The sequence below is a fragment of the Zonotrichia leucophrys genome, chromosome 3 (genome assembly GCF_028769735.1).
Source record: "Zonotrichia leucophrys gambelii isolate GWCS_2022_RI chromosome 3, RI_Zleu_2.0, whole genome shotgun sequence".
Taxonomy (NCBI): Eukaryota; Metazoa; Chordata; class Aves; order Passeriformes; family Passerellidae; genus Zonotrichia; species Zonotrichia leucophrys.
The window spans coordinates 83,379,043-83,404,053 of NC_088172.1; the positions used below are offsets into that span (position 1 = coordinate 83,379,043).

General features: G+C 37.0%; 1 protein-coding gene across 4 annotated transcripts in view; it reads left to right on the forward strand.

Annotated features, from left to right (window-relative positions):
* The window catches only part of SYT14 (synaptotagmin 14), an 89,943-nt gene extending 65,244 nt beyond the window's left edge, over window positions 1–24,699 (forward strand). For 2 of the 4 annotated variants that reach the window (XM_064709036.1, XM_064709038.1), the window contains 3 exons: window positions 10,711–10,900; window positions 13,942–13,998; window positions 15,127–24,699. In XM_064709036.1, coding sequence (XP_064565106.1) covers window positions 10,711–10,900; window positions 13,942–13,998; window positions 15,127–15,440 — 561 coding nt within the window. In that variant the 3' untranslated portion in view covers window positions 15,441–24,699. The remainder of the gene's footprint in view (window positions 1–10,710; window positions 10,901–13,941; window positions 13,999–15,126) is intronic. The other 2 variants (XM_064709037.1, XM_064709034.1) reach the window with 1 other exon arrangement.
* Window positions 24,700–25,011: the final 312 nt, after the last annotated feature.

Genomic DNA, 25,011 nt, shown 5'->3' on the forward strand with positions numbered 1-25,011 from the left:
GAAGACATGATACTAGTATGTTCCTTAAATAGGTTTCATGGCTTCAAATTTACAAATATATTCAAAAATATCATTTTCACTCAAGATTTCACCCCGTTTCTCTCCTTCCCACATTGTGTATAATGCCTTGCAGTAGCAGCTATTCTCCCCAGTCCCGTTGCCATTTGTCTTTAACAGCCCTGTGCTGCTGCAGTTCTCCCACGTAACAGGGAATTCCTCATCAGCCCCCTTATTTATCACACATTTTCTCCCAAGTTCAGGGCAAATGAGGAGGATGCAGTGAAGCCAATGAGTTGGGCAGGATGCAGTTGTCACTGTTATCTGAGACTGTGTCCCTTTCAGATTTAATAGAAATGGTCCATTGCATCAAATGTTTAATATTCAGGGGTGTAATTCAGCGGTGACAAAATTATGGTTTTGTCAGAGTATAGTTTGTGTAGGAAGATATTTGTCAATGCTTTCAGAGAAATTTTCCTTTAGTACAGCAGAAGACAAATTTTTCTTCACCCATCTTGGAGTTTAGAAAAGCTGTTTATTCCTCTTCAGGAAATCCCTGTGGACCTGTTTTTAGTTACTCTTCGTTCTCACCCAGAGAAATTTTCCTGACAGTGAAAAACAGCCTCTAGTACGATGCGATTATAAAAACATATAAGCAGTTTATTGAGTGAAATCTGTTTGGAAAAGATCAAAGTAACATGGTAATCCACTTCACCATCCCATAGGTTGCTTTTTGGTGTAGAATAACAACAATCAATCAATCATGGTTTTTATTTTGTGATTGATTTGGGAAGTACTATTTGGGTGACCGAAACATACCTCTTGCTGCAAAGAAAGTCTAGTAATCATTCATTATGTATCATCAAATTACAAGGTGTTTACTGGGAAGAATTAAATTTATTTTTCTTTCTTTCTGTAGCATTCTCAATTTCTAACATCTTGAACGCCCAGTGTGATCCCCATAAGAAAGAACCAATGGTGAAGGCAGTCATAAGTGTTTAAAATATTATTTTGTACATCTTTACTATAAAGATCCAGAGTGTCTGGATAATTATTTTCATTAGTGATGGCAGTTATGTATGCAGTGTATAAAAATGCTCACTCTTGCACACACACACATGCACTCCACTATGAGGAGAGTGGTTAATCATTTAGTGTGCACTGACATGTCACACCTAAAGGCCAACATGAAATAAAAGGCCTTTATTTCATGTTGGCCTTTAGGTGTGGCATGTCTTGAGTATTCCTTGTAATGTTTATCAGTTCATAAACTTTGCAGAAATAAAGGCTTTCAGAGTGGCATTTCCTTTTTGGGTCTTCTTGTCCATTTTAGAGTCAAGCTGTCAGGTTTTGTGCACACAAAGTAGAAGAGTCACTACTTGTCACCTTACTACTGTGTTCTTACAGCATGATGTATCCAGGATTGTATTTGGAAGGCTAAATACTAAAATTCATATGTATAAACAGAGCTTTATTAGATACCAGTATGATACTTTAGGCTGCTAGGGAAGAAACAAAAAGACAAAATACTTTGTTCTTAGTATTTTAACTGGAATTCAACCTAAAATGAAGACTTCCTTGTGATAATATATAAATGCTCTTGGTCAGCTTGTATAAATTATATCCATCAAAGTGAGGGGCCTGAGCACAACCCTTTCAACCCTGAGCACATTTTATCTCAGGAATAACTTACTCAATTCATCTGAGTTAGTGGTAGTAATACGCAGAAAATCAGAATTGATCCTTTGATGCAATATGGAAGATGACTCTTGCTGTAAGTTTGAAGAAAGTTAGAAGGTGATTGGAGGATGGTGATAATGTTAGTGAGGCTGCAGGAGAACTTGGCACTACTTGGCAAACAAAGCACTCTCCCTGTGTTTGGCTGCTCGTGTAACATTGCATGGCAGTACCAGCCAGCAGCAGTCATTGTCTTCATGGTGTTGTGGCTGGGGGTAAAAAACATTGACTTTCAATCTCCCTTGCTGATACAGATGGGAAGCAAGTTCCTCCATGGGTAGTCAGGTCTATTACCATAACCCTGAATGCAGGACACTGAGAGAATTTTTGGAAGTCAGCAATGTAAAGAATTTCGTCTAGACGTCAAAATCTTCACTTGGTCACACAGAGTAAAATAACAATTTAAAAACAGGATGCTTTGCCTTCAGTTAATGAGTTGCTTCAAAGAAGTTACTTACTCAGTTTGGTCCCTACAGTCTCTGATATTTGCAAATTATGGAAGCTATATTTCAGGTGTGGTGTTACTATTCTGAACGTACGATGATGCTTTTCAGGCTCTAAAGTGCCTCCAGTCAAATGACAGGCTGTGAATGACTGTTCTAGATTAAGAGTATTGCTCAAGAGGATTATTGTGAGTTAATCAGAAAAGCCAGTCCATCAGTGGCAAACATATTGTCCAGGATTCTATGTCTCGTTTTGATCATCTTTAGAAAAATAAAATAGAGAAACCTTATCAGTACATAAAGCTAAAAAAGTGAGGTAACTGTGAGATTATTTCATTCTCTGTTGTAAAAGTATGGTCTCCCAACCTGGACTGTGATTTCTAAGACCAGTAAAGAAAATAATCATACTGTACATTTCCCAGAAGTGAAAGTTTAGAACGTAAAAGTAAAGACTGTCAGGGTTGTCCCTTGTATGACATTTTCACTTTTGAAGAGTATGAGCTGCTGCTTAACCTTTCTCAAGCAACTCTTTCAGTGGAGGTTCATTTTTTAACTTAGAGATGCTGAATTTCCCAAATATTTTGTTTTCCTATCATTTTGACTCTTCTTTGCATATATATGTACACACAAATATCTTCTCACATTTGTTAGTGTCTTTCAAGAAAACTTGGAAGGATCAAAACACAGAATTGGTTCTGTTGGCCATTTTGAGCACCCTTCAGCAAATGCATGTGCACCATTTTCCTTCAATTTATTTCCATTGAAGGAAGTCCTAATCAGAGATTTTGCAAGAACAGATGAAGTCACCTAGCCTGCAAATTCATAATGCATGTGGTTATGGAACTTTTGAATTAGTTTTTGATTTATTTGCTGGATGATTCTTTGTATTACTCTGGTGGCTTTATAGTATAACATAAATCTTCTTCATTATCATTATTCATTTCAGACTTGAGGATCTTCAGGTAATCACTTCTTTTGTATATTCAAGCAGCCTGTATTTGGTATCAGATAAGCATTTCTGTTCACAGGGTGCCCCTAGCAAGGGATCCTTTCAGTCGAAGTGTTTCAGCCTCTTGTCAGGTTTGCCCTTTATATCATTTGACCTTCAGCTGAATCTTTCACAACTCCTGTCTTTCTGTTGGGCTTAATCAGCTGTCAGCTGGCCCCAGGAGAATCTGGTTTATCTTTTCCCTTTCTTTTTTTTTTGTGTAGGATAGCTCTAAGAACTGAAGCAGATCCCTTCTGACTGGAAACACCTGGTGGTCCTCTGATCATGAGATTAAACGTGACCTCAGCAAATCAAAAGGGCACCACTAGCAATTGTTAATCACAAAGAGTTTACCTGACAAATACATTCTAAATGTACACTTAATGATATGGGTTTGTTCATTGTGAAAAATAATTGCATATATGTTTATGCAATCAAATACTAATCCATAGATTGGATACTCATAAATTGTACTTACTGTTTGATTGCTGAATCATTCTCTTTTCCCAGACTGAAAGGGTGTAATCAAGAGAAAAATGAAATTATTTGCTATTGATCTCCCCAATGAGCTTAGACTCAATCCAGCTGGACAGAGCATTGTCATTTAAAGAAGTCTGTGGTGTTGCAAGCTATCCTACAGTAACATCTCCATGCTCTTACAGATTTGACTGGGAGTAAAGAGAGGGGGGGATGTGTGAGTGCATCTGGGTGGGAGCTGTTAGCGTAGCTTCATCAGGAATGCAGGTAAAATGTCTGCATTTTGTGTCAGATGTTCTTACCTAAATTGCTAACACGAATACCTAACAGCTTTTACTGCTTGAATGTTTCTTTATGTACCTGTCTTATCACAGAAAACAGAATTGGATAATAAAAGGCCTCTTGCCTCTTTTCCTCCCCTGGCCCATGGCTGTATAAAAAGCTGCTAGACTTCTGCAGTGTAAAAACAGTACTTTTGCAAATGCTGTAAATTCCATTGTAGGTTCGTTTCCAACTGCCTCCTCCAACTGCTGCTTGGGTTTGCTCTGCAAATTTCAAGCCCATTCTGTGTGTGGAACAACCAGGTGACCTTTTGTCATCTGCCAGGGGTATTATTTCAGTACAGACTTACAGAAGTTACAGAAAACTTAAAATGTTTCTCTTTCAGTAGAAAAATTAATGTTTTGTTCTGCAGAGGTGCTAATTATAAAAAAATTTAGGCACAAAGTACTAACAGCAAATTCTCATGAGAGAGGAAAAACAACACAGAAATCTCTCAAACCTGTTCAGAATCTTTCAGAAAAGTTGAGTGTTGATTTGTCATTATTAAGAATATGTATATCTAATTTTGTTATTTTGATATTACTGCTAAATTATAGTATCTTAAATTTGAAACCAAGCCTTTTTTTATCAGTACAGTATTCTTACTAGATTTTAATTTTTTTTACTGATTATTTTAAATTATTTTGAAATTAAAATTTCAGTATTATCATAATGTATCTTAGGAAGTTTATTGTAGTGTCTATGGTAAATTAAAGCTGTGTATAGAATTTTTAAGGTTTTAGAACTTTGAATGTAGTGAATAAAAGAATTTTAATTTGATCTCAGTTTTTCAGTGTTCTATCTGTGTGAAAATGATGTGGGTTTTAGAATTCTGCATCCAGAAGTTTTTCTCTCTTGGGAGTAAAAAATGGGGTAGAGCAGAAGCTTTTGATGAGAAATGGGAATATTATCATTTCAGATAACCTGATTTTCAACTACATTAATAGTATTTAATAATCAAAACAATCCATATTTGATGTGAATACCACTGATGTTGAGTGGATTTATTTGCTAAAATTGGAATTTTTAACTAGGAAGTCCTGGTAATATTTAAAGCATGCCATTTTACCCAAAATAAATGGGTTTTTTTCCCTAAGATCAAGTTGCATAATGGAAAGATTATTAGACTATTTAGTTTCATGTTTGTGATTTAAGTTGACTTAGTAATGCTGTAAAGTGTTAAGTACATGAATAAAAATGCACATTATACTTAATTGGAACATGCTTCAAGGAAGCTATTAAGCAAAAACCCAAATAATTACCTGTCATAGATAATGACACTTTCCTAAACTTGAATCTTTGTGAGATGCTTAAAACTATATGTTTCAATGTTTGCAAGTTCAGGTTATGAATTTAAAGCAAAATACTGATAACTCTGTGTTCTCCTAATTTTACAGTACAGGACATCTGGCTGTAAACTTTGAGATTGCTAATTATTTTGCATCCCTCCATTTTCAGGGCTGAGTTCATCAGGTGGTTTAAGTTTTCTTTCCCAGGAACGATCTCGAAATTTTTTCAACAGCATTTTAGGTTTGGAATGTGTGAAGTCTGTGGTGCTGAAGCCACTAGTGAAGGATGTGGAGCCCCCAGGTTTGGTTTTCTCCTCTTGGGAGCTGGTCTGGAGCCCCTGTGGGGCTTGGGTGCTCTCCTCACCTCAGCAAGCTCCGAAGGGAACGGGAGCTTCAGGGTTCAGCCCTAGCGTGGGGATTGAGAGAGATGAATGCTGTCATCTAAAAAGTGTTGGAGACCTGGATTGAGGGCCCCCCTTTGCCTGCTAGAATTCACATTTTCTTCCCTAACCTCTCAGTTGTATTGATCTAGAAGTAGAAAAAGTAATGTGCAAAAAAGTTCTTTGAGATTAGTGGTATAACATTAACATTTAAAATTGGAGAGAGACATTTAGACAAGTAACATGCTGTGAATCAGATTTTTGTTGCTGAAGGATTGTCAGCAAGGTTTCATCTCTTCCGTGTATATTTTGAAAAGCCAAAAGAGTCAGATGCTCTTGTTTCATAAGCCCACAGAGATTACATTGTAACCTGTGCATTGAGGAAAATGAACTTTTAACTGCCTTGAGAGCATGGCCACATTATTCCCTGTCATTAACTCCAGTTGGCTTAAGAGCAGAATTTATAAGCATAACTTGAGGGTATAGAAAAATAACAGTAGGAAATGAATATGTAAGTAACAAATACTGTGTTTCCATGGAATTGTGGGGAAGGAAGACAAATAAATATGTTTTACATACATTGCCATGGATGCAAATAGATGATTCTCTATATCGTTAGAGGGGAGAGAAAAATAATATTGGAAATGCTTCTCAGGGTCTGAAGTCTGACGTCATGCATTCTATGTGTCCATGTCCCCTCATGTGGTATGAGGGGGAAAAAAGAGTGTTCTTTTTTTGATTGCCAACTTTTGTACAATGTGAACATAGTCCATACAAAGGCTGCTTAATGGGAATGTTTTTTGTTATGTATTTATTAAGAAATAATGTCTCTTCCCCAGATAATATATGCAAAGAAGTCATCAAGGACAATAGCTTGAGGAATTAGTAATTAAGTTTTTGTAGAATACGACACATACTACTTTTACAATCCAGTAGAAAGCTGCGATTCTTGTAAGTGTTGATCAAATAAAATCAGACTAACTTTTTTACAAAGTATTATCCTGTGGTGTATATGGGAAAGGTTTTGGTCCTTTGCACACAGCTTTGTGTTAGAAAATTCAAAGGCTGAACACTTTTAATATACTGCAGTAAGACAGATATATGAACCAAATATTTGGAATAGACTTCACGATTTTTTTTTGCAGTGCTTACTGTTAATAATGTATTTATGGTCAAATTGACAAAAAAGGGTCAGGATTTAGTATTAATTTCCTGGAGACAACCTCAAGAGACTGTTTCTTGCACTGTGGGCAGATCAGTAACACTTTGACTGTTCATCTAATTTCTTAAAAATCCACATAGAAGGTTTTGTGACAGTTCTCACTTAGCTCTTCTGGTGCTTCACTGACCTTGAAAAGCCTTTGCTCCTATGGAACCTTAGTCCTTCTTTTCCTTGCTTGTTAAATTACACACAGTGTTTATAGAGGATGAGAGGGAAGCTTTATGAAAATAAACTTACCAAGACATGATTTCAATCAAATAGTAACTTTTGGTCTGAATCTTAAGTTTCCCACAGGGAAGCAGCAGTAGCAAAGTGGGCTATGGATAGCTTTACAGACAGATTGAATGCAGACCTGCATGGAGGTGAAAAGCATCTGGTTGCACTGTAATGTCATTGGAGCTCCATCTATATTCATGTTGCACCAATGAGCAATTTCAATGTTGATATTTTACAATTTGGCACTTGGCTTTGAAGGTTATATTTGAGCAGGTAAAAGTGTAACTTCTTGTCTTGCTCTTTTCTTGATGAGTTGGTTAGTGCTTTTCTAGAATTCCAACTTGTGTAAACAGAAAAAAACCCTCTAAACAGAAACTTTAATAAAGCTGTTATTTCCACTGTTAGTGCAGCCTCTGACTTAGCACAAAGCCAGGTTACTTACCCACAGATGTCATTATCATGAAATATCTTCCTAAAACAATGACTGGATTTCCACAATGTGAACAATGTGCTGGAGAAAATGCTTTTGAAAAAACATCTAATAGTACTCAGTATCTCTACTTTTAACTTTGCCCTGCAAGGGAAAATCTTTCTTTAGTTGTTGATCTGAGCCCAGTTGATCTCAACTGTCTCTTACGATTCCTGATTCTGTTTTCTTCTCTTCCTCATAAAATTTTTGTTTTCTTTTAAAAGAAAATTGACAAAATGTGATCTTGCTCTCCCCTTTTCCTCAGGTCTTTTACATACTTGTCCCTAAATCCTCTGTTTTCTTCCTTGTTATAGCCACAGAAAGTATACTTTGGTTAATGTTGTTTAATCTTTTTTTACCCAGTAACATCACTCTGTCTTCTAATCTGCTTCGTTTTCCTTCTTAACATTTCACTTTCTCTTGTATTAGGAATTTCCAGTTTATAACTAAGAAGCAGAGTATTTTTAAAATTCATTTGGGTCAGCATGAAACAAAATTAATTGAAATTGAGGTTCTTTTAGAGTGAAAGGGAAAACAAACTGCTGTTTAGATTTTTAATTTTGTGAATTTGATTGTTTTATTTTAATGTCTTGTTCATGTCCCCACAGTTTTGTAGGAAGGAGATCCATCAGTTTATTATAAAATTAGGATTAAACAACATTTATTTGTTTTTCTCAAACCTGTAAAAATATTTTGGTTTAGAAAATATTGTAGCAGAATATTTAATTTAGATGCTCTCCAGATTTTCATGAAGCTTGCATCTACCCGTTCTTTCTGTGCAACACTTCTAAGGTACAGTCATTTAGTTGCATTTCCATCCATTTAGAGTTCTGAAGCATCACCTTGGTCACCTTTCAGCTGGTGAGATCCTTTTACTTGGCCTTGAAAAAGGCAGTCTTGTCCTTCTCCTGTCTACTCAGGATTCTGCTGTAAAGGAAAGATATTTCTAGCCCATGCTTATGTAGCTTTGGAATACCACACATTGAATTTTTCAGTTGTTTTCCTCCTTCTCTATTTTACCACAGAAGCTTCTTGTCTTCTCTTTCCCGGTACTTCAAGACACATTTCCACTCAGTAGTCACTCATTTAATATTCACTGTTTCTAACAGGCTAAACCTTGCTCTGATACCCATTGTAGTGAGTTTGACTGTCATAAACTGGTTTCTAAGACACTCTTAGGTCATCAGTAAACTGTACAAATAAATCCCAGTTAGGAAAAGGCACTATCATCACCTTCTCTCAGCATGTCAAAGCCCTTGGAGGACTTGGGGACAATGTTACCCAGCTGCCTTCTTTGTGTTAAATCTCTTTTATTGTGAGCTTGCAGCATGATCTCAATCAAATTTGAGATCTAAGCTTTGAACAGTGTCAGGTGGACTGTGCTAAAATTCCTGGCTCAAAAAATGATAAGGTGAATAAGCACCATGGGGATAATGTGTTACAATTTTAAAAGACCAGAAAACTTAAGTAATAGCTACAGTTGTGATAGGCTGAGGCTTTCAAGTGTGCAGTGTATACTGTGACTGCTGAATCAAGTCATCTTTCTTTTAAACTTTCTATTTTGTTCCTTCTGTTGAAGTTAGGAATCAAAAGTTTCCTGTTCTATGAATGACAAGAATCAGAGAATGAATGTGTACTTGTAATTAATTTTCAGCAATTAACAATTTGCAAGCAGTTTGAAATTTATTCTTGCCACTGAATAAAGACCTTTTGGAGAAATAACCAAAGACTTAAAATTCTGAATCTGCAGCTTGGGAGAGGGAAGTCAAAGAAATTTGTTGAGGTCCTTCTTCAGTAGTAAGAATGCTTTTGCTAACAACAGTTAATGTTTATTAATGAGGAACTGGATTGCTGCTTGAAACTTCTGCTAGACTTTTGGAAAATGTTCTCTTGAAAAGAACCAGTTAAATGTCAGTAAAATGGATATTATTGTAGGTATCATGTCTTCTATAATTTGAGATTCTATAGTGCATGTGGGATTTGTATGTCAGCTGAAGTTACTTATAAAGTAACTTACAAAGTTAACATTTATCTTGGTGATGATTTGTGCTATTTAGGTTTTAGGTCTGATCTTATGCCCATGTCAGCTGTTGTTGGAAATGATAGAGACATTTGGAATCTGGAAGAATCAGCTTCACAAAATCATCATGACTCCTTGGAAGAGTGATGCCAGGTTCCCAAATGAGTCAAGCCATATTTGAAAAATCTGTGGACCCAATTCACACTTTTTGTGAGAGAATCATAAAGGGATGTGCTGATAATTAAAAAGTCTCTCCTCAGTTACCAAGTACATTGTCATTCCATTGGCTACTTGCCATCCAGTTTTTGTTTTCTGTGGTACCATTCTTATGTGCTAGTGCAAATTAGAATAGGGACAACTATGGTGTGATTACTATGGCAGCATAAAGAAAGTGTATTTTTTCCCTTTGTTTTATGCCAATAATGAGGAGTTAAAATGATAAAAATTAGTAATAGAAACTCCCATTAAAGATGTGATAGAGTGAGAATGCATGAAAGATCTAATTTTTTTGGAAGCTTTCAGGGTGGAAATCAAAGCATTGCTTCCTGAGCTTTGGATGGCTTTCTTCCTTTCCCGCCCATGACAATGAGAGTATTGCAGTTCTGTGTCCCTGGATCCAGTTAAATTCCTTGTAAGCTAATTTATGCTAGACAGAGTGCACTTTTCTAATTGCATGTGTTCTGTTACTTTGCTACTCATAAATTCTCAGGCTAGAGAATAATCTTTATAAAGGATGAATAAGAATTTTCTGTGTTTTATTATCTTCAAGGTTCCACTGGTGTTCTTCATTTTTTGGAAAGTAAAAGATCCAAGGTCTAATGTTTTCCAGGATCCTGACAAATTCTGTTACAGGTCTTACCTTAGAAATTGAAATAAATAGGGATCATAAAGGCTGTTCTTCATCTTCTGCTGTTATTTCTCCTTAATCATAAAGCACCTAATAATTGTTTTAATTTCAGACCGTTTTATTGTTACCTCTAACATGTGCAAATTAAGCATATATTAAGAATGTACATTTCATATTGGGTGGTTGAATGGAACTTGTTATTTTGACTAAGTTGCTTTCAGAATTTTCTATGCATTATTCTAAAAATTGACTTCCCAGTACCATCATTCCATAAGACACACAGAACTTTTAATCTCTTTTAAAGGGTTGTGACTCTCAAATGAGCATGTCAGAAGTGTCCTGCAGTGAAAGTACCTCCTCTTGTCAGTCTCTGGTACATGGCTCAGCTCCAGAAATCCTCATTGGCCTCCTCTATAATGCTACAACTGGAAGATTATCAGCAGAAGTGATAAAAGGCAGCCACTTCAAAAACTTGGCAGCGAACAGACCACCCAGTGAGTGAAAATCTTTTTTCATCCTAATGCTTCTGTACTGGTGGGGCTCTCAGTAGCAAGGACTTCAATCTTATCACTTAGTCTTACCCAATCAAAATGAAATAGAGCAATCATCAACTAATCTGTTTCATGTTTTATATTTCTCGTCAGTTGGGAAATAGCAAAAAATCTAAAATTCAAAATATTAATTGTAAGTTGACAAGCCTGTTTTAATTTTTCATGATGACTGACTAATAAATTACCTTTATCATAATGATTAATTGCTAAATTACTAATGCCTCACATCACAGGCCAAGAATAAAAAAGTCAGTGTTTAAAGAGAAAGTACATGCCAGTTAATATTAATATAAACATTCTGAACAGTTATTGCTGTTCCTGGAGGGGTTGATGCTGCAGTCTTTAATTGCCTATGTGCCTGTATATATGTGGTAATATATGTAATTTGGGAATGTCAGTAAAGCAAGGAGCAACCACTTGAGGCCTTTGGCATATTTACTGTACAGGAGGAATGTTCACCATCAGAAAGGACTTGAATTGTGTCTTCAAGCATTTGTTCAAAAATACATGTCTGAAATATCTGTGAACTTTATATACTTCTTAAGTAGAGCCAGATGGAATGTCACAGGGAGAGAATGTTATTACTGTCTCTAGCTCTTTGATATAGCTTGAGAAAATTCAATAACAAGCTTTTTTTTTCTTCTTTTTGTTTTTTTTTGATTTTTATTGTTTTTTAAGATGGTGGGTCTGATTTACGTAAATGTTAATAAGAAATACCTACCTGTTCCTTGTGATTTTGTCAGGAGGCTCAGGTTTTAGCTACTCTTTCTGGCTTTAAGCCCCAGATCAGTATGGCACTAGCAGATTATCTGCTACTGGATTATGTATTAGGCTGCCAACATTTTGTAAGTGGTTTGCACATCTCACTTTGTCTTCAGAGTTTAGGAAGTAAGCCAGAGTTGATAGTGATGCTCTCTCCTCTTCCTCATTTTCTTGACCCATGTTTGTTCTATTCATAGTTGGCTCACCTTACTCTGCTCTGCTTTCTCTATACTTTTCACACTGATGGAGCCAGGCTTTGCTAGCATGGCCAGAGAAGGAAGGCAATAGATGAATCTAATACTTCTATATAATTGGGCAGCTGCCCCAGCGTCACCTGTTTGGAGACAAAGTGTAGAAACAGATGGGGAAAGCCAAAGAGGACACTGGAGTGTGGGGAGAAATTAAAGGGAGAGATCTCCTGTTCCCTTAAACTTAAGGCAAAACCAGATGCTTGTCTTTCTGGAATCTCAGAGATGGCCAGTTTTTATTTGATATTTAGAGTATGCAAAGTAGTACTTGTTTTGAAAACAGAGATGTTATTCCCCAGTATGTTAATTCCCAAAATGTGCTCAATGGGCTCATGCTGTGTAGCTAACAGTTGTGAGTGTCACTGGGGTCAAAAATTTGTTTCAGATTGCAAGAAAGGAGCAGAGAACATGGCACGTAGCCCTGTAAAATCATGGTCTGTCTAACCTTTTCAGAGGGAAGAGCTTCCATGCTACCTTTTGTCCCTGTGAAGGATAGGGGGAGGATTTGATAATAACAGTGGTCCAGTTCTGTTAGGGCAAATGTGGGTTCGGAGTTCTGTTGTTTCTAGAAAGCTGGAAACTAGTGAGCTTTCTGGGTCTGGTAAAACCATGCACAGAATATTTTGGAATCCAGATTTCCCCTTTGGGCTGTTTTGTGCCATCCCCCTCCCCTGCCCCCAGCTGTGGTGGCACCTTTTAAACTCCTGGACGCAGATCCGTGCTACTGCCATATCCTAATCCCATACATCATGGACATCTGCCAACCTCAATCTGTGCCATCATTTTCCCAAATTAAAACTAAGGCCTGTAGGGATGATGAGGATGATGATGATGATGAAGAAATGTCCTGTTCACAATTGTTGTTTGGACTATCAGTGCTCCAGAATCCCAAGAAGTGCTGGAAAGTATATGCACAGTTCAGTTTTCATTCATGCATTGAGGAACTGTGATAGAAATGGAAGCAATTACTCTTTCCCACATTTCTGTAGTCTAGGGCTTGGGAACTTGAGAATTTTTTTGAAGTGCCTCTGCAGCAAATATGAACTGAATACTAAATTTTTACTTCTTACTAGTACATCCTCCTCTACTGCATATTTATATTACATAGTAACTCATTTAGCAATTGAGTACAGGCAAATGGGCCAAATCCTGCAGGCAGTAACAGTGGATGTGTCTTCTTTGTTTCTCTGTGTGACAGTTGATATTTTGCCTAAGAAAAAGAAGCTTCTCAGTTTTCCCTGAGGTTCAGTTGAAAATATGTTGCATATTAAATGCATGTGTGTGTATATGCATGCACACACACATTAAATCCATAAATATGTGGATTTTAAAAAGCAAGGTGTTTACATCCTAAATAGAGACCCATTGCTGAATTTTAGATATAAGTGACCCTCAGCTTTTTTCAGGATAACATCGGAGTCATTCTTGTGCCCCAGTTCATCACTACTCAAGAGCTGAAGTATTACAATCAAATATCTGTAATTAGAAAAGCTAAAGGCAAAACCAGCTTGGTTTTCAGTTCAATTATTTTTCATTTTATTGCTTAATATATGAAGTTTAATTACTTTAATGTGCAGTTTTTCTAAATATGCTGGAGTTTGCATGAAAAAGCATAAGGTTTGATAAAGATATAGTGATCTTTACCCAATCTGCTATAATTTAATAATGTGCACAATTCTTGCTATGGTAAGTGTGGTTTAGAATCCAGTGTCTATTAGTCCTAAGATAACCCATTATGTAAGCAATGTAATTTTTGTTAAAGATTACACAAAAACTGCACAAAATTTCCGTTTCATTAAATTTTACCTAACAATCCTTTTGTTCAGTCCTTTTTCTGATCTGTGCTGCTAAGCTTTCATGTTCTTCCACTCCAGTGAGTAGTGTTTCCTCTTAAACTTTAACCTTTGATCCTCTCTCACCCAACTATTGACATCTGGTCATTATTTCTTTTACTGCTTTCCACCCCATTGTCAGACGGACTGTTCTGTTGTCTAAAACACTTGATAGGTGGACAGGTTTATATAATCCGAGGTGAGTTCCTGTAGAAACTAATTGGATGTTGTCTTTTTCATGCAAAAGAGACCTGCCAGCAGAAAATATCCACAGCTGCCTACCATGCCAATTTATAAAAGTATATGTTTATTTTTTGTGGCACTCTTTAATGCAAAAGTTGCATTTATCTCTGATTATGGATGTTGGGGTTTCAATGTACTTGCAAAGTGAAAATACTCAATGTGTTTTTTTAGGATAAACTCCAGCCTTTAATTGATATTATCCATTAATATGAAAAGATAGGAATAAAAATTAAATATGAGATTGTTTTATACCATTTTATATTTCCTATCATTAGTTAACTTCATGAAATGTGCATCCTTCTGCAGGAGCATGATTTGGTGCCTTTGGTCCAATGAAAATAGATATTTAAAAATAAGGGTTTATACCCAAATGCTAACACATAATGTGCACTTACTGCATTACTTGCATCAGCTTCTTAAATGTATGCTTAAAAGCACCATACAAGCTACGTTTTGAACAATCATCTTGAATTGTGCAAAATCTTGCTTTTCTTAAAACACGCAGTAAATGTATTCCTTCATGAATCTAGGAAATAATAGGGTTTTTTTAATTGTGTAAACTGCCATCTTTGAATGCACTTTGCTACATTTTGGTTTTCAAGATAAATAAAACTGAAAAGCCCAAAATGAGAACCACATCCATGCAGAGATTATTCTTAAGCATTTTATCCTGGCTGTTTTGATATCATTGCTGCATTTTGACATCATTTTCTTTTCCTCTTCATTAATTGCCTTTATTCCACTTTGTTTATCCATATTCTTTGAAATTTCAGTGGTATGCTTACAGTGTTGTGGCTAGTTGGAGCTTGCTAAGTGTTAATGCAATTTAAGTTTTTTTAGACTAAACAAGGTGGGAGGGGTTAATGGGAAGAGGATTATGAGGTATACCTTTAACTTAACCCATGTCCATAGTGCTGGAGCTAGTTCATTTGTTAGTGTGTTTGTAATATTTTGTTTACTTGTCATGTCTCCATGCGTTCAGCCATCCTGGTATACACCATATCCTCGCTCTCTGTAATCACCTCCTTCTCCAAATCTCTGGCTCCAAGCTATCTGACGTTCCACCGTGTGACTTCTTTTGTAGATACATATGTTAAGTTAACACTGCTGAACTCGATGGGGCAGGAGATGTCCAAGTGCAAGACTTCCATCCGCCGAGGGCAGCCGAACCCGGTGTACAAGGAGACGTTCGTTTTCCAGGTGGCGCTGTTCCAGCTCTCGGACGTGACGCTCATTCTCTCCGTCTACAACAAGCGCAGCATGAAGCGGAAAGAAATGATAGGCTGGATTTCCTTAGGTCTCAACAGCTCAGGAGAAGACGAACTCAACCACTGGACTGAAATGAAGGAGTCTAAAGGACAGCAAGTCTGTAGATGGCATACTCTCCTGGAGTCCTAATGGATGGTAGAAGGTGCAGCCGTGGTTCTAAGGGAGCTTGTTCTCCCAGGAAGACGATCACCCCTGGTCGCAATCAGCAGATTCGTTGGGGGAGTAAAAAATGGAAATTGCAGTCAACATTCCATCGGAAAGGATGCACAACCTGCAAAATGGTGGGATTTAATACAGAATCTTCACTTGGTGTCATGAACTTCCTTGGTGTCAGAGGATCCTTGCTGTACACAGATACGATAGCGGTCCCTTCCCCATCCACCTGATGCTGTATTTGTTTGGGTTTGTTTTGTGGTCTTCAATTCAGAAACATTTTGTGCGAGGTTCTCCAAATTAATGTAAGCTCCTCCTTGTGTACCTTTTGTATTGCTTTAATACTGTAGCTTCTGACCTGCCTGCATTCAGATTAAAGGTCAATAGTTTGCACTTTCAGAAAAAGTTAATGGTCTGTAAAGCAAAAGCAAAAAAAAGAAAAACCACTGGTGAAAGAACACTTAATAATACAGCAAATAGAAATATACTGTTGTTTTGCACTGAGTTTCTTTCCAGGAGCTTAGTAAATTAAGTTTTCATTTTTTGATATGCAGTTGGTTTGAAAAATACTGGCATTTGGGCATCAGGTGAACTTTGACATCAAACTAATGTTTCTTCAGTCTGTGACAGGAACAAGCTCTATATATGGCAAAAATTGGGTTTTTCCCTCTTGCCTGTACTTCTGCCTAATCCAAAGAGACCAGACCATTGGTTTGGTCCCTTCCAAAACTCCTTAGACAGGTTGTACTGTAAAACTATGTAACTTTCTGTTGAAAGCACTTCCTCTACTCATGTATTCCAATGTAGGAAGCTCATAGAGCACGACTTTACTAAAATATATTTTCATTAAACAAATTGATACAGGTTTCTTTAAAATGTCAGCAGTTGGAAGTTACGTTGAAGGACTGTGAAGGAAGTAACAGCAGTTGAACTACTCTGGATGAATGCAAAATACTGTGGCTTTGCTTGACACAGGTATCCATTTGAGTCTCTTGTGAGCTGTTTTAGGCATTACCATATGCTGTTTGTTGGAAGTAGAGAGCAGACCAGGGGTTTTTACCTTTCTTCTTGAAGAAGAGAACATCAGTAAGTTATTTTTCTAGGGATTTTCCAGCAATGGAAAGAATGTTCACACACAAAATAGAAGTTTGCTTTGCTTGTATTCAGGTTGGGAAACACAGTTTGCTAATGATGCAGTTGAGAAGCTGCAGTATCACCAGATAAACACTCCTGGCATCCACCAAAATTGGGGAAATATCAGTGCTTCTGAGGTTCCTATTTGTCCCAAAGCCTTTAGCTGGACTCACACCAATTTATTGACTGCTGAATCCAATTTAAATTACTAAAATTATAAGTTACTGAGTAGATGTATTTTAAAAAAGCTTCCCAATTTAAATATTTTTTCTGCTTGTAATTACAAGTTTTGTTGAATTGTTCCTGTAAAGAAAACAAGCAATTTCTTTTTTATTATAAATGATGATAATGTCTTACTAATATGAGACCTCACTGACTGTTATAGCACTTGGTGGGTAGAAAAGTGTTGGATTTTGTTGAGACAATTAGTGTTAGTCTCAAGTGTTCTCATTAGGACCGATGTGTTCCTCTTGAATTCCTTCATAATACCTTTGAACAGTCCTGGCTTTGGGGTATACAGACAGTCAAGTACAGTGGGACTGGGCATGGTGAGTATGCTGTAATAAAGATTTTTCACATGGTTCTCAAATTCTCACACTATTTAACAATTTCATTAAGTCCTTTTTAAAGGATTTTGTAATTCCATGTCTTGGTTTATTTGGTGTCATTAGACTGATTTATTTGCAGAGCCAGGCTTTCAGTTTTTATTGATTTAAAGACTTAAACATTATTACAGACCTTTGTGTTTTGGGTTTTTTCCTCCTGATATTGCACTGCTGCTTCATTTACAGAAGCTTTATTTACTAAATACAGATAATGCAACAACTTTCTTTAAACAGGAATGGTCTTGCAGTTATACAATGCAGGTTGTCTCTCTCAGTCACTTTTGTTAGTCCAGTTTGAGAAATGTAATGTTGATTGTAGAATTTAATACAAAATCAGCGTTAATTTAATATGCATAAGAAAAATGCTCAGATTTTCACAATCTTTTCAGCTTTCCATATAATAGAAGCAATGACGTAGAAGCTGTTGTCAAGCAGTTTTTCATTGGATGTGGAGGTGGTTTTATCTATTCTGTTTGTGGATATTTAGATGCTCTTTCCTAAAACTGAAAATTGTCTCTTGATGGATTGTCTCTTTGTACAGCTTTTGTTATTTAAAATAATGTACAATATTGAACAGCAAGAACTGGGTCAGGTAATTCCAGTGGAGAACATACTTAACATCATCACTGAACAAATGAAGAAGTCAGTTTGGAAGGTGCAGCAAATAACCTCTTACAGAACCAAACTAAATGAAACTGTGTCATGATGTGGGTTTCTGTTTGTAGGTTGCATTGCTTCAGCTTTGCATTCACCATTTAGATTTCCAAGGCACTGAAATCTTAATTTGGACACAACAGAGATTTATGGTACTCTGTGTTGGGCTCATTTGGGAAGAGGAATCTCTCTCTAGGACTTTTCTAAAGTATTCAGGACCAGTTTGTGCTTCAGAGAAGAAGGATGGTTTGCTTGGATTTATGAGAGGCTAGAAACTGAATGTTTAAAGAATGGAAATGAATGTTTAATTTTGACACAGTAGAACATTGATTTGCTGTGCAAAACCAATAATTGGATTCACCTTGGGATTTTTGTGAGTTAATTGTAGTACCAATAGCTCTCATGTTTTTTTCTTTCTAGAACCTATTCTTATTATTTGATTTGTTTGTAATTTTGTTTTTCATTGCTTATGCAAACCTACACCTTTGTATTTGAAATCTGCCTTCATCTATTGTGGGTTTTTTAAACCCTGCATAAGGGCTTGCACACACAGTGTGCTTTTGTGCATTCAGTTAGGTCTTAAGCATGGAACAGAATTGCTGAAGAACAAAGTATCACTAGCAAATTTACAGGCACTTATATTTTCCCCAGAGTTGGCTGTGTTTTTTTCATAGCTTTTTGTTGTTTGCCTTTGTTCAAAAGTACAGTAAGTACTTGAAAAAAATGTATCAAATTAGTTACTTTTCTGTGTGCCAGCAAACCATGTAGAAATTGCAGATCTTGAATTGAATCTGTTTCCTGTCAGTGTAGCCTTAAATAATTGTAGAACAGTGACGTTCGTGCAGATTCTCTTCTTGGAAGTATTGCATCCTTTCTGTATATGATGTTTGGTTTAGTGCTTAGAATATTTCATACAAGTCGTCCTAAAGTGTTATAAATGTGAAAAAGTTGCTCAGTTCCTTTCTGTTAAGGGCAAGGCTGTGAAGGGCAGGACAGGCAAGCAGGGAATCAGTGCACCGAAGGAGGAGAGGCTGTGCAGCGCCTGCAGGACATCGCTGCCTCCCATCCTGTGGAGCAGGAGGGCAGCAGAACCATCCTGCTGCTCCTGCTCAGCCAGGGGCACAGGGAACCAGGGGAGCACTGGAAATGTGCAAAGCTTGGTCCCTGTGCTGCTGCCTCATGCTCAGGATGTGAGATGTCCATGCTGTAGCTGCATGGTGAGGTCTGACTGCAAAGGCAGAAGCAAGGAAAGGTGTAAGCTCTACTATAGGAGAAATATGACAATTTCTAAATGAAATGGAAGTCCACTAAATTCATTAAAAATTAGATTTGGAAATTTGGGGAGCCCTTGGAATGAACATTTGTGCTTTTGTGGGAGCTAAACATTGTTATCAACTTAGAAAATACTTGACCTGAAACCAAGATTTTATGGCATTTACTATTGGAAATTCTTTTACCTGTAAATTTTTCAAAGACTTTTGATGACAAAAGCAGTGTCAGCATCAGTACCTTCCCATTTTCACACATTTGGAGCAATTCTTTTGTTGTCTAAAATTTGTGTTTACAGTGTTCCTGATTTATTCTCTTTTCTTCCCAATGGCTCACTCCTGCAAACTCCCCATGTCTCTGAAAAGCTGCCTGTGGCAGTCACTGGACCTTAGAAGTAAGGGACACTGTACTTTAAGGTACTGGTGCAAAACTTCTGTCACCTCTCCAATTCCCAAAGATTTCTAAAATGCTAACCATCAGTTTTAATATAGCAAACCAGAAGAAGAAAACTTCTTTGAGGGAGACATTTGCATGTAGGAATTGAGTACAGATCGCTCTTACACATCCCAATTCTAACAAAAAGTATGGGTTTAGGTCAGGGAATGAGGTTTGAGTACAGGCCTTCTGGCCTGAGCTGTTCCAGCTTGAAACTAACAACGGAATGCCCTTTCACTGAACTCAGAGTTGTGTTGAGCTCTCTGTTTATGACACTTTTCTGGAGGAAAAACACCTGTCCTGTTTATAGTAGTCTTTAAAATTCTGGCTTGTCACTCGGTTGTAAAGCAGATTGACTTCTTTCTGAAGCTGAATTCTCAGTAACAGGTAAACATCCTTTTCATTTTCCCACTGCTGTGCATGCCTGCCTGCCATTAATGTTAGTGAGAGGAGCAGATCTCACCCTGAAGGTGTGAAGAGCAATGGGTTAGAGGGGTGATAGAGCCTGGCACCTGCAACACAGTCAAATATGATTTCAGTTATGAATGGAGGCAGAAAACCAAACATCCAGATACTGTCACAAACTTGTTATTTAATCATTATCTCTTGTTTTTGTTTCTTCTTTTCCTCAGCTTTTGAAATATTTTTTTAAACTTATTATTAAAAATGTTAAAGCAGTCCCTAAACATCTTGATCATTTTAACTGGAATATTCAGCAATGTTTATTGTTAGAAGGAGCCATCAAGAATGTTCTGGTTTTTTGGTCTTTAACTCAACTGCTAGATTTTGTAGTACATCACAGCTGGATTTCAGACCACTTTGTTCTGATGGTAGTTCTTGAGGGAAGAGTCACAGGAGCATTTCCTTGTCAGTGAATCACCAACACCCATTGAAGAGATGTCATCTGAGAGCAAGAGCATTAAAATAAGAGATGGCTCCTTACAGCAGCAGCAGTGAATCATATTCCTCTCTTGGACCCTGTGGCCCTTGGAGGGCCCTGCTCAGACGAACTGTGACGTGTGAGTTGTGGAGTTCATGCATTCACAGCAGTGCTGGTCTCTGTGGACATTGTGTGGCTTCTAAACCAGTGTGTTTTACAGAGGGTAGATGGTTTTTTATTTGCCTTGGGTGTGTAGGGCAAGTGCCAACTGTCCTACAGTGACATGGATTAGTTTAGCCTTAAGAACTTATCACTGCCCCTCCTTAAATTCAAGCAGGGTTTCTTCCTTTCTGCAGACTATGCAGAAATCTTATGCACGAGTATCTGCTTATGTCTACCTGAATATGGCACAATTATTAGTGCTGGCAAGCTGAGTTCCTCTGTGGTGTGACTAAGTAATGGATGGGCCTGGTACATGCTGGGTCAGGTTTTTCTGTTCAGGCTTATGCTGGATGGATATAGATACATGGTCCTTGTGCTGAAAATGGGCCAGGAGTCAGGCAAGTGGCTGGTTCTGCTCCTGTAGGAATGAAGATCAGGAGACAGCTCTGCCCAGACAAAGCTGTCATAGCAAGAAGGATTAATTCATTTCCTTGGAAGCATCTGCTTGTCGAGCTGGCATAAAGGCCCTACTCAGGAGAGCAGAAGCAGTAATACCATACCACTGAAGGAATACCTCATGGACATTCAGGGATGTAATTAATGTCATCCTTTTCTCTCTTGTATCTGAGAACAAGAGTCTTGCCCATTGTATCAATTTAATTTTTTTTCTGTGTTTTGCAAACCCCGTGGACACTGACTGCATGCTGAGGGTCTAAAGTGGATTGCTTTTTAACTTTTCATTTCCAGAGTGTGAATTTGAATGGTTTTGCAGAATTAACTAGAAGCATTCTCATAGCTTTGAGATGTAATCTCTAGGCCATAGTACAAGCAAGGAGCAGGGCTTTGAACCAGTTTTGATGGTCAATTTTGCAAATGGCTTGTTATGACATTTTAAGAAAATTTCTAGGCAGTTGAATGTATTAGGGAATATTTACAAAAAAGGACATAGAGCAATGACCTTTTTTTACTATACAGCTAGTTTGCTGTCCTTTCCAGTAAACCACAAGGTTCATTAGTGCTCAGTACTGTTTCGTTTATGATAAATGTTTTTAATGTGATTTTCATGACAAAGTGTAATTAGTGAAACCTTTTATTCAATTTTTCCCTTTATTTGCTTTTTTTAAGGAGAGATTTCTCCTTATATAGTATATATACTTTCTTACAGAGCTTTCTTACCTATTTTTATATAAGATGATTTAACAATGTGAAATTAAATGCTCTATGAGCAAGCTATATCACTGTTAACGCAATCAAAAGTGCTAATATGATGACTAAGGGCCTGAACCTTCTGCCTTTTACTCAGGTCCTGGTTTAACCAGATGTCTTTCATGCTGTGTAGGACCTTTCCCTGTAAGCACTTCCATCTAATCCTGGGGATGTCTCAGAGAAAGGCACTATTAACATGAATAACAGTGGTAAAACTGAGCCTCCTCTCCATTCTTAGTGGAACATCTGTCATGAGTAAAGGCTGCTGGCTCTGTCCCAAAATATAGTTTTAGATTATAGTTCCCTTGATCTTCAGTGATTTTGAACTTGTTTTTCTGGTGGCTATAAGCTAGTAACTGATCTTAGTGAATACAAATACTGAATTGTGCTGTTACCAGCAAGATTAATAAAATGTGTTCCACATTTTAATTCATTCTTTCATTGGGATATAAGGAGTTGGATTTGTAAAGCATTATATTGCATAGAGATAGCACACATTCACCACATTTCTAAAAGGTATGAAATATACAGTATGTAGCATTTTCTTGCATACTTTTATACTGCCTGTACGTCACCGATGCACTCGGTGCCTTCCTTCTTTTGTATGAAACTTAATCTGTAGAGAAACTGAAGTTATGGTGTGTAAGCAATGTCACTGCAACCCAAGAGATGTCTTAAACTGATTATTCCTAGTCCAGGAGGTTTCAAAGGGCAGTTCAGTTTAACACAATGCATTTCTTTGAATTTGAAGTTTTCCCCTTTCCTTCCTCTCCCCCACCCTGCCCCCCATCCAAAAAACTTCCTCATATGGCTGTTTATTGTTAATTGGTTCCTGTGTCTGATGTAAGTCACATGGTGTTAACCAAAGAACCAAGCCTGTTTCTAATTATTTGGACAAATAATGTTTGGACTTGCAATTACTTAAAGACAAAAATGATATGTGATGGATCTCTGTTAACAAATATAAAATAGGCTTCTGTAAATGTGACTCCCAGCTGAGAATTCCAAATACCTCTTTTCTGACTGGATGTGCATTGTTGTATCAGTAGCAAAGTGTTTGGGTTGTGTTTCTTGGTGCATTTTAATCAAAATCTATCACAAACAAAAATATCAGTCAATGCTGTCAGATTAGCTTGGTTTACCATGTTCTACCTATATCTGAAGTGTGCTGCTTTAAAAACAGATTTGGCTTTCCTGTGTCTCGAGTCCTGGTGTTGTACAATAATTACCTGGTGTATGCTGGTCTCACAGGAACAGACTGATGCTGCATCATATGTACCCTTCCTACCCTCATTGTACAATTTCTGTAATATAACACAGTTTTCGACTACTGTTTCAACCTGAAATTCCTTAAATTTCAATGCATGTATAGCCTTAAACATCTAAGACACCAAGCACAGTTTTAACGGGAATAAGTTATATTTGCAAGTCCTGTTTGTCTCAGAAGTCATAGAATTATTTTTCTATAGCAGTCAAAGATTGTAGAAAATGGGTACATTGCCGTTGTGTTATCAACCATGCTCCTAATTATATGCACACACACAAAAAAAGGCATTTTTTCTAAAAGTTTTAGAGGTGAAGTATCAGTGCTTATTTCCTTTTTGAATTTGTTTTTGTTTTCATATTTCATTTCTGTACAGAACCTTGATGCCCTTAATTAATACCTGTGACTGAATTCATACAGATTTTCAGTATTCCTTGAACTGCTTTTCTTTTTTGTTCCTTTTTAAAATTGAATAAGCAGTAATTAAAATTCCCCTAAAAATTGCCTTTTTTTTTTTTGTTTTACATTTTGACAGTAACATAATTAGAGCAAATGACTGTTTGCAGCTGTTTATGCAGCTTATTAAAGCCTGAGAACTTTGTTTGAAGCTGTCATTACAATCCAGATGAAGACATACGTTTCATGGCATTTCAGCCCACATCAGGTGAGAGCAGGAGCTCTGGTGATGAGTGTGCAGATCTGCACACGGTGTGTCAGACTCAGTCCCCAGAGGGATTTATAATTAAGTGTCACATTGTATCTACAGTATCTCCAGTTGAGTGTTGTCAGATGCTTGTTGTTTTGGTTTCTTTCTTATTACCTAGCAAAAAAACTACTTTTATCATTTTTGTGCTACTGTATATTAATCTTGAGGGTTTCCAGTGTGCAAGATCAGTTTAATGTTGTCAGTTCTCTTTCTGTAAAAAAACCCTGGACTTTCAGCATACACATCCATTCCTTTTCTGGGGAGAGCCAGAATGCCACCAGCTGGTTTTAGTTGTATTTACCTGTACAGCACAGGTAACTTCAGTCCCATGTTAGTTTGATTGAAACATGCTATAGTATATTTTCAAACCTTGGATCTGTCACAACATTAAAATAGTCATTTTGCATATCTGAAACTTTGCAGCTGTGGATTTGTATTTTGTTTACTCTATCTCTGTGAAATGTATTTTTGTCAGTTTGAGGACTTTGGATATTTCAAAGTATTTTCTGTACGTGAAATCAGCTTTTTGCATGTGAATTTAATTGCTGGAACGTATTTGAAAAAAAAAGGAAAAATCACTTTTAAAACCTTTTGTTGTCACTTTCCTTTGGATTTCATTACCTTGTAAACAAAACCAGACTTCACTGTTCAGATGATAGTAACATTTGGTCAACCTTTGGAACCGCTGTCTGCATTAAAGAAAAAATATTTTTTAATTTTTGGCAAGGGCATCCTAGCCCTCACACACATTTTGGCTCTGTTTACAAATTTCCTACGTTTCCCTGATTCCCTTTCTGTCCCCCACAGTCTTTGTTGATGTCATGAATCTTCTGCTTAGAGAACTTTAAATTTACCAGTGTGACAATGTTCTAACAAATATGATGTGTATACTGGCAAATAAAGACACACTCAGGTGATCATTCTGATTGACTTCATACAGTTTCCTTCTGGGGTCATCTGTGGTTCTTTGTCCCACATGCATTTCTCAGAAAAGATCTCATCCAGCATATTTATGCTTAACTTGTGCTTTCTAAAGAATAAGTAGGATGAAATAATTGAGGCTTGATTTAAACATGAAAGAATGCTTGCCACAAGTAACAATGATAATTTTACTGTGACCCAACTTAGATCATCTGTATTCTCCTCTGATGATTTTTGTGATACCTATTAGGAAAAAGGTTTCTGGGCTTTCATGGAAGCTCAGCTTTAGGAGGTGAGTGAATATATGTATG